Here is a 14250-nt window from a genome sequence, read left to right on the forward strand (position 1 = left end):
ACAAATGTAGAGGAGTATTTGAACAAAATGTCCTTAGCCAACACTTCAGTTTAAAACATTATATGCCAGACTTGCACAATTTCTTTTCTTTCTTTCAAACAAAATTCATCAAACGAGAGTCTGGAATGGAAAGTAGTGTTGCTTGTTCCTTTCAGTAAAGAAAGTGGTTCTTGAATTCAAAGAATAAGACAAAGACAATGGAAACATGATAACTTCCGTGGCTAGGTTAGATTTATAAATCAACTCACCAGTTTCTGTAAGGCAGCCGTCTTGAGACCCAATTGTTCTTCTAGTTTCTGTATTTGGTTTGCTGAGCTGTCTCTAAGCTTAGCATTAGCCGCTTGAAGTCTCTGAACATCCTCCACAAGTTGAGAGATCTATTGGAGAGACATGACATGTGTGCATTCTTGGTAATAACCTTATTACGACACTGATAATTGAACAATATCAGGGTTTGGATAAATTGATTTGGGTTTGTAGGTTATCTCAATTTTGCCAAATAGGGTTCTTACAGGAACTATTACAACCTTCTTCATCAATTACACCATCACTAACAGCTCAAAAGAAATGTTATCACATTTTATCCTCGCAAACTTTTCTTTTAAATTACCAATCAATCAATATTTTGTGAAAAGATACTTTAGTTTGGAAATGTATCCAACTGGAATCTATCCTGAAAAGTTATCTGATCTCCTTTTTCACTGGTAAAAAACCAAAACCAATACAAGCTCTAACTAGTCCTATTATATGCAGGTTCATTTTGTGTACACCTCTGTGATGACATTGTTATTCCTTTGACATCATGTCTACACACAGTATTAATATCTACCTTGTCATGAAGGGCATGTATTTTGGTGCACCAAAAACGGATGTAGCTTATGTATTTGATACTTTGATATTGAATCTTTAATAGGCAGCACAAGTTTGGCTGTTGTACTGGAGCAATTACTGAGTTGTCGCAGGTCTGGAAGTAATCTTCATGACATCAGGGTTCTTGTAAGACTTGAGAACCGGTGGCAATGAGTTCCTCAACCACCAGGCTTACCTCAAATCAGCCTACTATCAAATCAGCTTACCTCTTTTTCCTTTGCAGATAACTCAACTTCTAGACTAGATCTTGTTAGAATATCAATCGCCTGCTCCTACAACAAAAACAAGACTTTGCTTAATTAATCAATTACCTTGTGTAATTTACAAATAACTTATTGGGGACTAATCTCATGGTTCTATCAAAAGATTTGCTACTTATAAATGTTGATACCCCAGCTTTCAGAAGAAAATGTTTAATAACTGGTAGGATTTGAAACTCTGCATGGTGGAAGTATAATTAGATGAGGTTTGAGTAGTGTTGGTTATAAAAAGAACCAATGGTTGATAACTCGATCAGTATGCTCTGACTGCTTCAAAACGTCTCTGATCATCTTCAGAACCAACATTCACGAAAAGAGATTTTCACATGGTGTTACCGCAAACCTCACCCGAATCTAATAACTGGTTGATCGTGTTACTCTCTTATTATCAGAACTGACTTAAGTCTGGGTGGCGGGGGGTAATGAGTACTAAGGACCTACCACACTAGGTGCTTTCTGCATCTGCTCTGCTTGCTGTAAAGCCTGTGTTGCTGACGCTAACTGAGTTCTAACTGTCTCCAATTCCTTCTCACTCACTGCATTCCGTTGATTGGTTCTCTCCAAGTCAGTCATTAACATGTCCACTTCATCGGACCTAAAGATAACAACAACAAAATAAATGAACATGTAGTTCAGTAAGCAAACAATTAGGTTGTTATTGTTCCGAAGTTGTTCTCTCTAAGTCAGTCATTAACATGTCCACTTCATCGGACCTAAAGATAACAACAACAAAATAAATGAAGATGTAGTTCAGTAAGCAAACAATTAGGTTGTTATTGTTCCGAAGTTGTTCTCTCTAAGTCAGTCATTACCATGTCCACTTCATCGGACCTAAAGATAACAACAACAAAATAAATGAACATGTAGTTCAGTAAGCAAACAATTAGGGTGTTATTGTTCCAAAGTTGTTCTCTCTAAGTCAGTCATTAACATGTCCACTTCATCGGACCTAAAGATAACAACAACAAAATAAATGAACATGTAGTTCAGTAAGCAAACAATTAGGGTGTTATTGTTCCAAAGTTGTTCTAGTGATAATAACCCATTCGCAGTGAGACAATTCAATGCATACATGTCATCTGACATGAAGTGATAATAACCCATTCGCAGTGAGACAATTCAATGCATACATGTCATCTGACATGAAGTGATAATAACCCATTCGCAGTGAGACAATTCAATGCATACACATCATCTGACATGAAGTGATAATAACCCATTCGCAGTGAGACAATTCAATGCATACACCTCATCTGACATGAAGTGATAATAACCCATTCGCAGTGAGACAATTCAATGCATACACGTCATCTGACATGAAGTGATAATAACCCATTCGCAGTGAGACAATTCAATGCATACACATCATCTGACATGAAGTGATAATAACCCATTCGCAGTGAGACAATTCAATGCATACACCTCATCTGACATGAAGTGATAATAACCCATTCGCAGTGAGACAATTTAATGCATACACGTCATCTGACATGAAGTGATAATAACCCATTCGCAGTGAGACAATTCAATGCATACACGTCATCTGACATGAAGTGATAATAACCCATTCGCAGTGAGACAATTCAATGCATACACGTCATCTGACATGAAGTGATAATAACCCATTCGCAGTGAGACAATTCAATGCATACACGTCATCTGACATGAAGTGATAATAACCCATTCGCAGTGAGACAATTCAATGCATACACGTCATCTGACATGAAGTGATAATAACCCATTCGCAGTGAGACAATTCAATGCATACACGTCATCTGACATGAAGTGATAATAACCCATTCGCAGTGAGACAATTCAATGCATACACGTCATCTGACATGAAGTGATAATAACCCATTCGCAGTGAGACAATTCAATGCATACACGTCATCTGACATGAAGTGATAATAACCCATTCGCAGTGAGACAATTCAATGCATACACGTCATCTGACATGAAGTGATAATAACCCATTCGCAGTGAGACAATTCAATGCATACATGTCATCTGACATGAAGTGATAATAACCCATTCACAGTGAGACAATTCAATGCATACACCTCATCTGACATGAAGTGATAATAACCCATTCGCAGTGAGACAATTCAATGCATACACCTCATCTGACATGAAGTGATAATAACCCATTCGCAGTGAGACAATTCAATGCATACACCTCATCTGACATGAAGTGATAATAACCCATTCGCAGTGAGACAATTCAATGCATACACATCATCTGACATGAAGTGATAATAACCCATTCGCAGTGAGACAATTCAATGCATACACGTCATCTGACATGAAGTGATAATAACCCATTCGCAGTGAGACAATTCAATGCATACACCTCATCTGACATGAAGTGATAATAACCCATTCGCAGTGAGACAATTCAATGCATACACCTCATCTGACATGAAGTGATAATAACCCATTCGCAGTGAGACAATTCAATGCATACACGTCATCTGACATGAAGTGATAATAACCCATTCGCAGTGAGACAATTCAATGCATACACGTCATCTGACATGAAGTGATAATAACCCATTCGCAGTGAGACAATTCAATGCATACACGTCATCTGACATGAAGTGATAATAACCCATTCGCAGTGAGACAATTCAATGCATACACGTCATCTGACATGAAGTGATAATAACCCATTCGCAGTGAGACAATTCAATGCATACACGTCATCTGACATGAAGTGATAATAACCCATTCGCAGTGAGACAATTCAATGCATACACCTCATCTGACATGAAGTGATAATAACCCATTCGCAGTGAGACAATTCAATGCATACACGTCATCTGACATGAAGTGATAATAACCCATTCGCAGTGAGACAATTTAATGCATACATGTCATCTGACATGAAGTGGTAAATGTAATGTTCATAAGTTTAGTTTCAAACAACAAGGGAAACTGACTCCAGTAATTTTATTTCAATTTTGGGTGAATGAAGAAAACTTTACTTGAACTGGATTTGAACCTGCGACCTTGGGATCAACAAGCCAGCACTGTACCAACTAAGCAACTAGCCCTTAAGCTCTTCACTCAACCTTCAACCCAAACATTCTACTTACTTTGCAGCTGACTGTTCATCAAACTTTGCTCGGAGGTCAAACAGTTCAGACTGGCTGGCATCCAGGGCTAGAGTAAGGAAAACAATCATGGAAGGAAATGTGGTAAAATGTTGTCTTTATTTCCACATTCATTTTAATGGTTTATTTATTTCATCAATGTTGATTAAAAAATACAGTTGCAGTAAAAAAAGACTGACTCAAGGTCTCTAATGAACAAAAGATAGTTAATACAATAAAAGGAAGAAAACATTCAAATGCACATCTATACAAAACAAAACCCCAAAGATAAAAGGGTAAAAGACCCATAATTACACAAAAAGACAAACTTATCACAGTACTGTCCCTAACCAGATCAGGAAAACATTTAAAACATGTAGCCAAGCTAAGCTGTAGATTGTTGTCTATATTTCTATTTATATATCATTACAATACAATACAATACAATACAATACAATACAATACAATACAATACAACTTTATTGTCTCTGCAAGGGAAATTCCTTTGGCCTTTTTTTGCTGACATAAAAACACACCAATATGGGGTTAAACAGTACAATAGAGAAGGAGTAGGCCTAAATAGAAAATTAACAAGTGGATCATAAGCAGATAAAAGGGCAGATACTGAAAAAGTAATATACAGTATGTTTTACATGTTATCCGTTTCCATACACACCCACTGGATTCAATCAGCAATTGTACTTGTTTTATTTCCTTAGCTCATTAATCCTGGGAAGCATTGATACAGTCTGGTTATACAAGGTTCTAGTAACAGTGAGGAGGATTATTCTAGCACACAACACTTACCAGTTTGCAGTGTCTGTATTTTCAGTTCAGCTTCTCCTAACTTAGTTGCAACATTCAACTGTGTCTCCTGAAGTTGTCTACACAAAATACAAAACAATAAATCAAAGCTTACAATTTACACATTTATCAAAGTCTTCATTTCAAACCAAATTAACATCAACTTTAACTTTAGATATATAATTTTTTTTAATGAACAATTATGAACCAATCTCTGTAAGAAATAAAACGTGGATGGGACTAGCTTCCTATTTAACTGAAAACTTATTCAAGAAGCACTAAACCCTATACATACTTTTGACAGGGATTTGAGTCAGACATAACAAAAAAGACTGAAAATACAATCTTCATTTTAGCAGGTATACTAAAACGATTTAATGGAGCCTTTGGGAAAAGTATCATCGGTGCTAGAGTAGTGGCTCAAAGAGCAGGATATACTTATATCAGAAGAAAATAGCAGCTGTTTTTTTTAACAATCAGATACAAAAATTTCTGAAATGTTTTATCCCTGTTCGTAGACAGAACTCTATGCTTATTTTCTCTGGCAGATAAAACCTGTCTAAAATTGCCTTTAATGTCGCCTAGTTGGAACTGAGGCAACAACTGGTACATGTACAGAGAGCTCCCTCACATGACCAAAAAAGAGTTTGAAATAGAATGCTGAGACTTCTTAATTCCTTCTTTTCAAAGAATGTAAACAGAGGCCAAACATTTTAACCCTCGCCGAATGTTTCTGAAAAGCCAAGTCTATTAGATTCCATGTACAATTCTTGCCGTAATAACTCACCTCTCCTTTTCTATAAATTCTCGTTGTAATTCTTTCTCTTTCTCTTTGGCTCTGCTTTGGGCAGTCGTCTCCAATCGCTCCTCATAATCACGAAGCTTCTCCCTAAGGTTCTTGATTGTCACCTCTGAGAATAGGTTCAAAAGTGAATACAGGTGAGCAAGACAAGAATGACTTGGGGCTTAAGATGGGGTTGTAAGACAGTAGAGGAATATACTATTGTGATTCTTATTACACTCTCTTTACCTTAGTCACGACTTAGTCATCTAATGTTGGCGTTTATTCTCTGAATAAGTCAAAACAGCTTATTGAAGTAGGAGCAGCAACACTTGCAAATTCTGCATTTTCCAGAATCTAAAATCCCTGTGAGCATTTTCTTTAAAATCCACATGTCGAGAATGAAACCTTTTTTTATGCATTTAAATATTGATGTAAACAGAAAGTAAATGTATCGTAAGACAGCAGCATAACTCTCTACATGGATTTTCATCCATCCCCACTTTTCCACTTAAAGCAACCCCCACCCCATCTTTCCATCCCCTTTATGTTCTCCAGGCAATAACTGCTGTTCATTACCTTGATTCTTAACCTCAGCAAATTCTTGATTATATTCATCCAGAGTCTCTCTTAGCTTTTGATTCTCAACCTCTAGGTCTAGTGCCTTCTGAGCTCGTTTCTGCATGCTAAGACTATGCTCCAAGACTGGTACAGGATCTGTCAAAGAAACAATAAGAATAAGAGAATTATTACACTGCTTGGTTTAATCATTAATCAAACTAGCCCAGCTTAAAGGACGTTTACCTCACATAAAGGTAGGAGAAACTTGTACAAACTTGTTGCATTTATAAGCATATTACATCTCTAAACTTCATACCACAATGTGACAATAAATGACATCAGATTTATAGCCATATTTTTAAAAAGATCTTAAATGTAACGATTAAGTAAATTAAATGTAGAAAATTATGTATTCCAGCCCCAAAAGACTATTCTTCTGTTCAATTCTGAAAAATCAACTGAACATAATGAAGCTCATTCACAATTGAATAGGAGCAACAAAAAGACTGTCCGGTAATAAAAGTACCAGTGTATGGAATCAATATCAATTTCATAATTTTCTCCTTGAATAAAATCTTACTATTACAACCTTAATATACCTTTAAATCATTTGGTAATTTCAATTTCAAAAGCCAAGACTGATTTATTGACTCACAGCGTTGCAGACAAATCAATACAACTCAACAAATGATATTCCAATATATTGCAATAGTTAGAGAGAAACAGCTGGTCAATAGAATAATGCCTAATTGTACAGGCAGCTGTTTGCAATCCGTTAATTGATTAATTCTGACCAACAGCATGAACAGTATAAGAAAACACACAAAATGCATAATGGTTCTACAGCATGAACAGTATAAGAAAACACACAAAATGCATAATGGTTCTACAGCATGAACAGTATAAGAAAACACACAAAATGCATAATGGTTCTACAGCATGAACAGTATAAGAAAACACACAAAATGCATAATGGTTCTACAGCATGAACAGTATAAGAAAACACACAAAATGCATAATGGTTCTACAGCATGAACAGTATAAGAAAACACACAAAATGCATAATGGTTCTACAGCATGAACAGTATAAGAAAACACACAAAATGCATAATGGTTCTACAGCATGAACAGTATAAGAAAACACACAAAATGCATAATGGTTCTACAGCATGAACAGTATAAGAAAACACACAAAATGCATAATGGTTCTACAGCATGAACAGTATAAGAAAACACACAAAATGCATAATGGTTCTACAGCATGAACAGTATAAGAAAACACACAAAATGCATAATGGTTCTACAGCATGAACAGTATAAGAAAACACACAAAATGCATAATGGTTCTACAGCATGAACAGTATAAGAAAACACACAAAATGCATAATGGTTCTACAGCATGAACAGTATAAGAAAACACACAAAATGCATAATGGTTCTACAGCATGAACAGTATAAGAAAACACACAAAATGCATAATGGTTCTACAGCATGAACAGTATAAGAAAACACACAAAATGCATAATGGTTCTACAGCATGAACAGTATAAGAAAACACACAAAATGCATAATGGTTCTACAGCATGAACAGTATAAGAAAACACACAAAATGCATAATGGTTCTACCACTAATTGACAACTATTCATAGTGTGTGTATGTACTTTACACTATGCATTAAATATATACAGCAAGACTTCAAACACCTAAATAAACACAGGATTGTGTTTTAACAAAATACCAACATTCCTTCATAAGGCTATACATAACAAATGTGGTTAACGTTTTATAGTTAAGTTTGATTTTAGTCCAAATTCTGGTGAGGATCTGCAAGAGACAAATTCTCTAATATCCAATCTGACTCTGACTCACAGAATGACACTAGCTAGCACTGGTAATGCACTGATTGTTAGGTTTTAACATTATCTCATCTGTTGTCCACTTTAAGGAAACATCTATAACTGTTGTACACGTATGATGTAATCTGGACAGGTTAAAGGAATGCAGTTGTTGTCTAAAGTTACCACTGCTACTGTATGCAGACTTGACCGTTACAAGAGATACACAAGCACACTGTATCAAGTGTGGTTTCAAAACAACCATGATGTGAAACCGCAGCAAATCCAGTAAGAAGAAACTTGATCAGAATATTAGGTTGTATACGAATAGAAGCTTCGTGTACATTGATGGCATCATGTTCTGAAATCCATCTTGTTGTCCTAAGGTGCTAATATTTGGAGCTAATTATTTCACAAAAGAAATCTCAACATGGTGAAATTATGCAAAATCCTGGCGAAACTTAAGCTTATTGTTTGTTAATTGTTTAAAATGTTAGTACAGTACATGTTTCACATGAAATTATTTATGAATCATAAACCTAGAGTACGACTGGAAGCCAATTATATTTACTTAAAAAAAAACTGTTCAAATTAATTTAACCTTATTTGCACAAAACAGATGCATCCGTTTCAGATTAATGTGTTGTGCATTGCACGTAGATGTATAGATGTAGTAGATGTGTACCCTCAATGACATACTTTATTTCACCCTTTTCCACAAGGTGTTGCTACTTAATGAAACAAATTGTAATTTCTAATCAATATTCTGCAATTGTTTGACTGTTACAAAACTACTCAACCTATTCAACTTTAAATCAATATTTGAATTGAAAACATTGAATTCTCATCCATTGTGGATGCCCTAATCCATCAGTCAGCAAAAAGCACTGACAACTTCCAATATTGATTCTTTTTCAATAAGAGACAATACTAAACTTTGCAAACTGCAAGTTTCTATCTTCCCTTATCCATGGATTGAAAGATTGATTTCTGTTTTATTTTCCCTGTACACAGACAATACCATTTCATTCTCACTTATACAATCAATCCAACTTGCAATATTGATTGATAGATTTTGTTCATTCAATATGTTAATCATCGGTATTGACTATTGGGAAGTAATGATCAATACAGAGCAGGCTGGAACCAATACTGTATGAGCAGATTATTGATTATCCCCTAGGTACGGTTTAATCAATACTGCAATAAAAGATGGAAGGTTGCTTCTAGCACAGCCAGGATTAAATCATCTTTCAAAATAAACATGTTCTGTTGCTGTGGTGCCCTTTGCAAAGCTCCAACACAAATTGAAGTTTTCCTCATAGAATGCCCCTTACCAGAGGGAAAATGCTTTAAGTTTTCCTCATAGAATGCCCCTTACCAGAGGGAAAATGCTTTAAGTTTTCCTCATAGAATGCCCCTTACCAGAGGGAAAATGCTTTAAGTTTTCCTCATAGAATGCCCCTTACCAGAGGGAAAATGCTTTAAGTTTTCCTCATAGAATGCCCCTTACCAGAGGGAAAATGCTTTAAGTTTTCCTCATAGAATGCCCCTTACCAGAGGGAAAATGCTTTAAGTTTTCCTCATAGAATGCCCCTTACCAGAGGGAAAATGCTTTAAGTTTTCCTCATAGAATGCCCCTTACCAGAGGGAAAATGCTTTCCCTCTTCAAGAGCAAAGTGCAAGGCCTGTAATAAGTAATGAAACCTTTGTTGTTGTATACACACTCATTGTCTACATGTATAAAAGATGTTTGTTATATATGGTGCTATTCCTGTGTGATACCATTGTCAAGCATTGGTCAAATCATCTTTATTAGATGCAAGTAATTAAAAACTAAATCTAGCAAATTACACGATCCTCTACATTACTGCTATTGCCTTCTGATTCATTCATTAGGAAAACAAATTGATACAACTCACACACAATCATGCAAGCAACCTTAATGTGTAAAAAAGTAACTACATACTGTAAATCTCTTTTTGGAGGGATATTGGCTCTGAAAAGAGCAAGTGTGGTCTTAACGTTTCAAACAATTCACTCTGCTCATCTTCAGGAGAATTACAATTATTGTAATTGATGCAGTTTGAGGGGTTCTTCCTTTCACTAAGCTCACACTGTTAAAACATACCACAGTTTTACCTGAAACGATTTTGCACATCAAATCTTTTCACAGAATTTCAATTTATACCAAGAAGCTAACACCCTAAATTGATTTCTGTGCGCCAAGGGCCTATCCTGCAACCCTATACAATGTTTCCCAGGCCCAAACCAAGCCCAACCCCCAAATGATTATTTTTTATATGCACCAGAGAAGAACACAATGTAAGCAGTTGTGTGTGAAATCCAATTACTAGGCAGGATCACATTCAATCTATATGGATCCACCCATTAGCCAGTAGCGTTACTGAGTTGATATCCCCATTGCAAAACCACAATATCAATTTTGTTCGCTGAATAACACGTTCCAAATGGTTTGATGTAAAACATCTTGGCCAGTAGGCTGATCCAAAATGAGAAGTTTCAATAAAAATGTAGGTTTTGAAGGCTGATCCAAAAGGAGTAGTTTCAATAAAAATGTAGGTTTTGGAGGATGAACATGGATCTGCAAATTTTTCCTCTTTTTCTTCAAGAGTTTGGACAAGTCTTAAATTTAAAAAAAGGCAAGAACCATTCAAACACTTGTACAATTTCACTACCTGCAGAGTTTTCCCATCGAAAGCAGTTGAAAGGGGCTAAAAGAACTAAAGAGATTGTAACTTTCCAAATTTCATAAATGTCTAAGGGAAAGTTGTTTTGTGTTTTGAAACCATCTTCTTTGTTTCCACCATTCACTTATTATGATGATATCATTTTGAATTATTACCTGGTAGATCGATGAGTTTCTTATACACCGATAAATAAGAGCTTCCCTGACACAAACTATCTTCTTAGACTGTGACTATTCTTATTACCTGGTAGATCAATGAGTTTCTTATACACAGATAAGAAAGAGGCATCCCTGACACAAACTATCTTCTTAGACTGTGACTATTCTTATTACCTGGTAGATCAATGAGTTTCTTATACACCGATAAGAAAGAGGCTTCCCTGACACAAACTATCTTCTTAGACTGTGACTTTTCTTATTACCTGGTAGATCAATGAGTTTCTTATACACAGATAAGAAAGAGGCATCCCTGACACAAACTATCTTCTTAAACTGTGACTATACTTAATACCTGGTAGATCAATGAGTTTCTTATACACAGATAAGAAAGAGGCTTCCATGACACAAACTATCTTCTTAAATTGTGACTATTCTTATTACCTGGTAGGTCAATGAGTTTCTTATACACAGATAAGAAAGAGGCATCCCTGACACATACTATCTTCTTAAATTGTGACTATTCTTATTACCTGGTAGATCAATGAGTTTCTTATACACAGATAAGAAAGAGGCTTCCCTGACACAAACTATCTTCTTAAATTGTGACTATTCTTATTACCTGGTAGATCAATGAGTTTCTTATACACAGATAAGAAAGATGCTTCTGCTGCTTTGCTGCGTTTAGAGAGAGCATCAATCTCAGACTGGAAGAGTTTCAGGAGGGGTGATACAGACTTGCGAATATCCTGTGATTAAACCCAAAATAATGTCAGTATTTTATTGATACATGTATATGAAGGTAAAATGCACAACGGAAATGGATATATTTCAGTTGTCATCCATCCCCATAACTTCACTGTGAAACTCAAATTTTTTCAAAACTGTTTACCCAAGGAATAAAGCGTTCATCCAAGGAATTTTTATGTAAATATTTTCTTGAGTCCAGGCAAGTTAAGCCATAGAGACCAACTCAACTCTGATGGGATATACAGAGATACAATGGAACAGACCAACAGCAGATATCCAAGTTGCTTTCATTAAATAATGACTGAATTTGTGTTTTATTTACCTCTGGTGTATTTTTCTTGAATTCCCTGCTCTGTTCCACCAGCTTCTTCCTTGATGAATCACTCTCATCTTGACGACTAGCAAGTTCCGTAGCAGTTGTATCTAGCTCCCTCTGTTGACAGAAACATAACATTCATTATCTTCAAACTCATACTTAAAAACATGCCAGAACCAGACAAAAAGGAACTAGAAACTTAACACATTGAGCTTAAAAAGATAACGTAATATTAAGCTTTTTTTATTTCCATGTATCATGACAATAAGCAGCTTCTCCCAGATCTGTAGGCAATAAACACACAAAACAAACAGTATGGAGGGATTTGTGTTACCTTTTCAAAGATATCAGCCAAATTTATAATTGATACACATCATCAAAACACTGTATCAATGAGACATCTAATGAAACACATGGCACTCATACTGGACAATATAACATTCTAGTGTTATACCATTCATAGACATCATCATAAAATGTTACTTTTGTGTAACTTGACTCCCAAAGTGACAGATATCATAATGTAAATGATACATGTACCACAGGGTACAGATTTGAAGTTACATCATTTTGTAATGTATTTGAATACAAATACAACATTCGCTATAACGAATGATCCTCACATTTCCATGCATAAATGTACATGACACAGCAAAGCACACAATCAGAGGGAATAAGTGAACTACCCTACTGTATCAACATTTAACATATGTATGATTGGAGAATGCCAATAATGGACGTAATATGCATCAATCTTGTATGAACCTGTAAATATACACGTATTTTCCATTTTACATAACACCATACTATCAACTACATGTAGATGAAACCTGCATAAACATACGTGTATTAAAACATATCGCAGAAAATGCACATTAATAGAGAGATAGATGTGTACACACTTGTAAAAGAAATCATTTATGAATAATCCGTTATTAAAGTCATTTCAGCAACTGTCTCTGGAAAAAAAAAAGACCATCAAAAATGTACGAAGTTTTTTTTTGAACTTGTTTTCTTTGATCATCATATTACAATGTACATGTATGGAACTGTACAAATAGTTAGTGGAAGGTACATTAACAAGTCAAGAAGTTCTCTATTCAACCATGGACAATGTTGAAGGCATTGAACAACCCTTGAGACCACAAGGACTATAACAAGTACATGTAGGAACGGTACCAATGATTCAGACTGTACTGAACTAAAATGCATTATTCACAGAGTGTAAATTAATGAACTCTAGTTCTTCATTCCCTATCCATCTTGAGTTTCTCTCAGTTCCATGCATGCTTTGATATTGGTACACTACCTGCTATAGTTCTACCTCCATGCTGCTACAAAGCCAGGTTAACAACTGGAAATTTCCAATAACTCTCACATTAAGGCACTGCTAATTACTTTAGCACTAGCAGCAATCATAGCTTGATCGGATTATACCAGCCCCATTTGCTGCAATGGTAGGGCAAGGTCAGGCTCACAACCAATACAGACCCTCTGGAGATAAGAAGTAATTTGGACCAAATTTGATCAAAGGTATTGATGTTTTCCATGATAAAATAAACGCCGACTACTGGACTGGCAAGGGACAAGAAGAGTCCAGAATGGCTGAACACAAACTACATCATCACCTGTACACTGTACAGTGACTGTAGGATGCATGTGGCCATCAGTGGGTATTAATTCATTCACTTCAAGACTTGTCAAGACATCAAAACCAATGAGAAGAAAACAATCAAAGTGAGCTTTCAAATTCATTTTAAGAAACCAGTTTAATTTTTTTTACATTTACATTTTTTGAAACAGTACAATTGAATAAGTTGTTGTTTGCACTATTGCAAATTTACATTGCATTTATTGTTGGTTGAGTGATCATTCAAATACTCTTAAATCCATTTATAGTTCCATTAAAACAAATTCCCAGTCAGGATCAAACTTGGTCATGATTGGGTTTTCTATGAGAGTCAAGAACATTTAACTCAGGTATCAAAAGTGTATACAGCTACGGACGATGTGACCTGTGACATCACATGTCTACAAAAGAGCCACAGAGCCTGGACTTCCTGCAGGCACGATTTGTACACAGCTCAATGGAAGAAAACATAAAATCTTATATT

The 14250-nt window shown here is 35.6% G+C and overlaps 1 protein-coding gene across 2 annotated transcripts in view; it reads right to left on the reverse strand.

Annotated features, from left to right (window-relative positions):
- Positions 1–14250, reverse strand: part of LOC117290389 (homeobox protein cut-like 2) — a 40412-nt gene that overhangs the window by 8501 nt on the left and 17661 nt on the right. Inside the window, exons 2-10 of one of the 2 annotated variants that reach the window (XM_033771765.1) lie at positions 12143–12253; positions 11693–11819; positions 6387–6524; positions 5814–5937; positions 5030–5106; positions 4226–4292; positions 1572–1725; positions 1077–1136; positions 249–377 (exon numbers count right to left, since the gene is read on the reverse strand). In XM_033771765.1, coding sequence (XP_033627656.1) covers positions 249–377; positions 1077–1136; positions 1572–1725; positions 4226–4292; positions 5030–5106; positions 5814–5937; positions 6387–6524; positions 11693–11819; positions 12143–12253 — 987 coding nt within the window. Of the gene's footprint in view, positions 1–248; positions 378–1076; positions 1143–1571; positions 1726–4225; positions 4293–5029; positions 5107–5813; positions 5938–6386; positions 6525–11692; positions 11820–12142; positions 12254–14250 lie in introns of both variants that reach the window. The other variant, XM_033771764.1, reaches the window with a different exon arrangement.

This window comes from Asterias rubens, chromosome 5 (assembly GCF_902459465.1).
Source record: "Asterias rubens chromosome 5, eAstRub1.3, whole genome shotgun sequence".
Classification (NCBI taxonomy): domain Eukaryota; kingdom Metazoa; phylum Echinodermata; class Asteroidea; order Forcipulatida; family Asteriidae; genus Asterias; species Asterias rubens.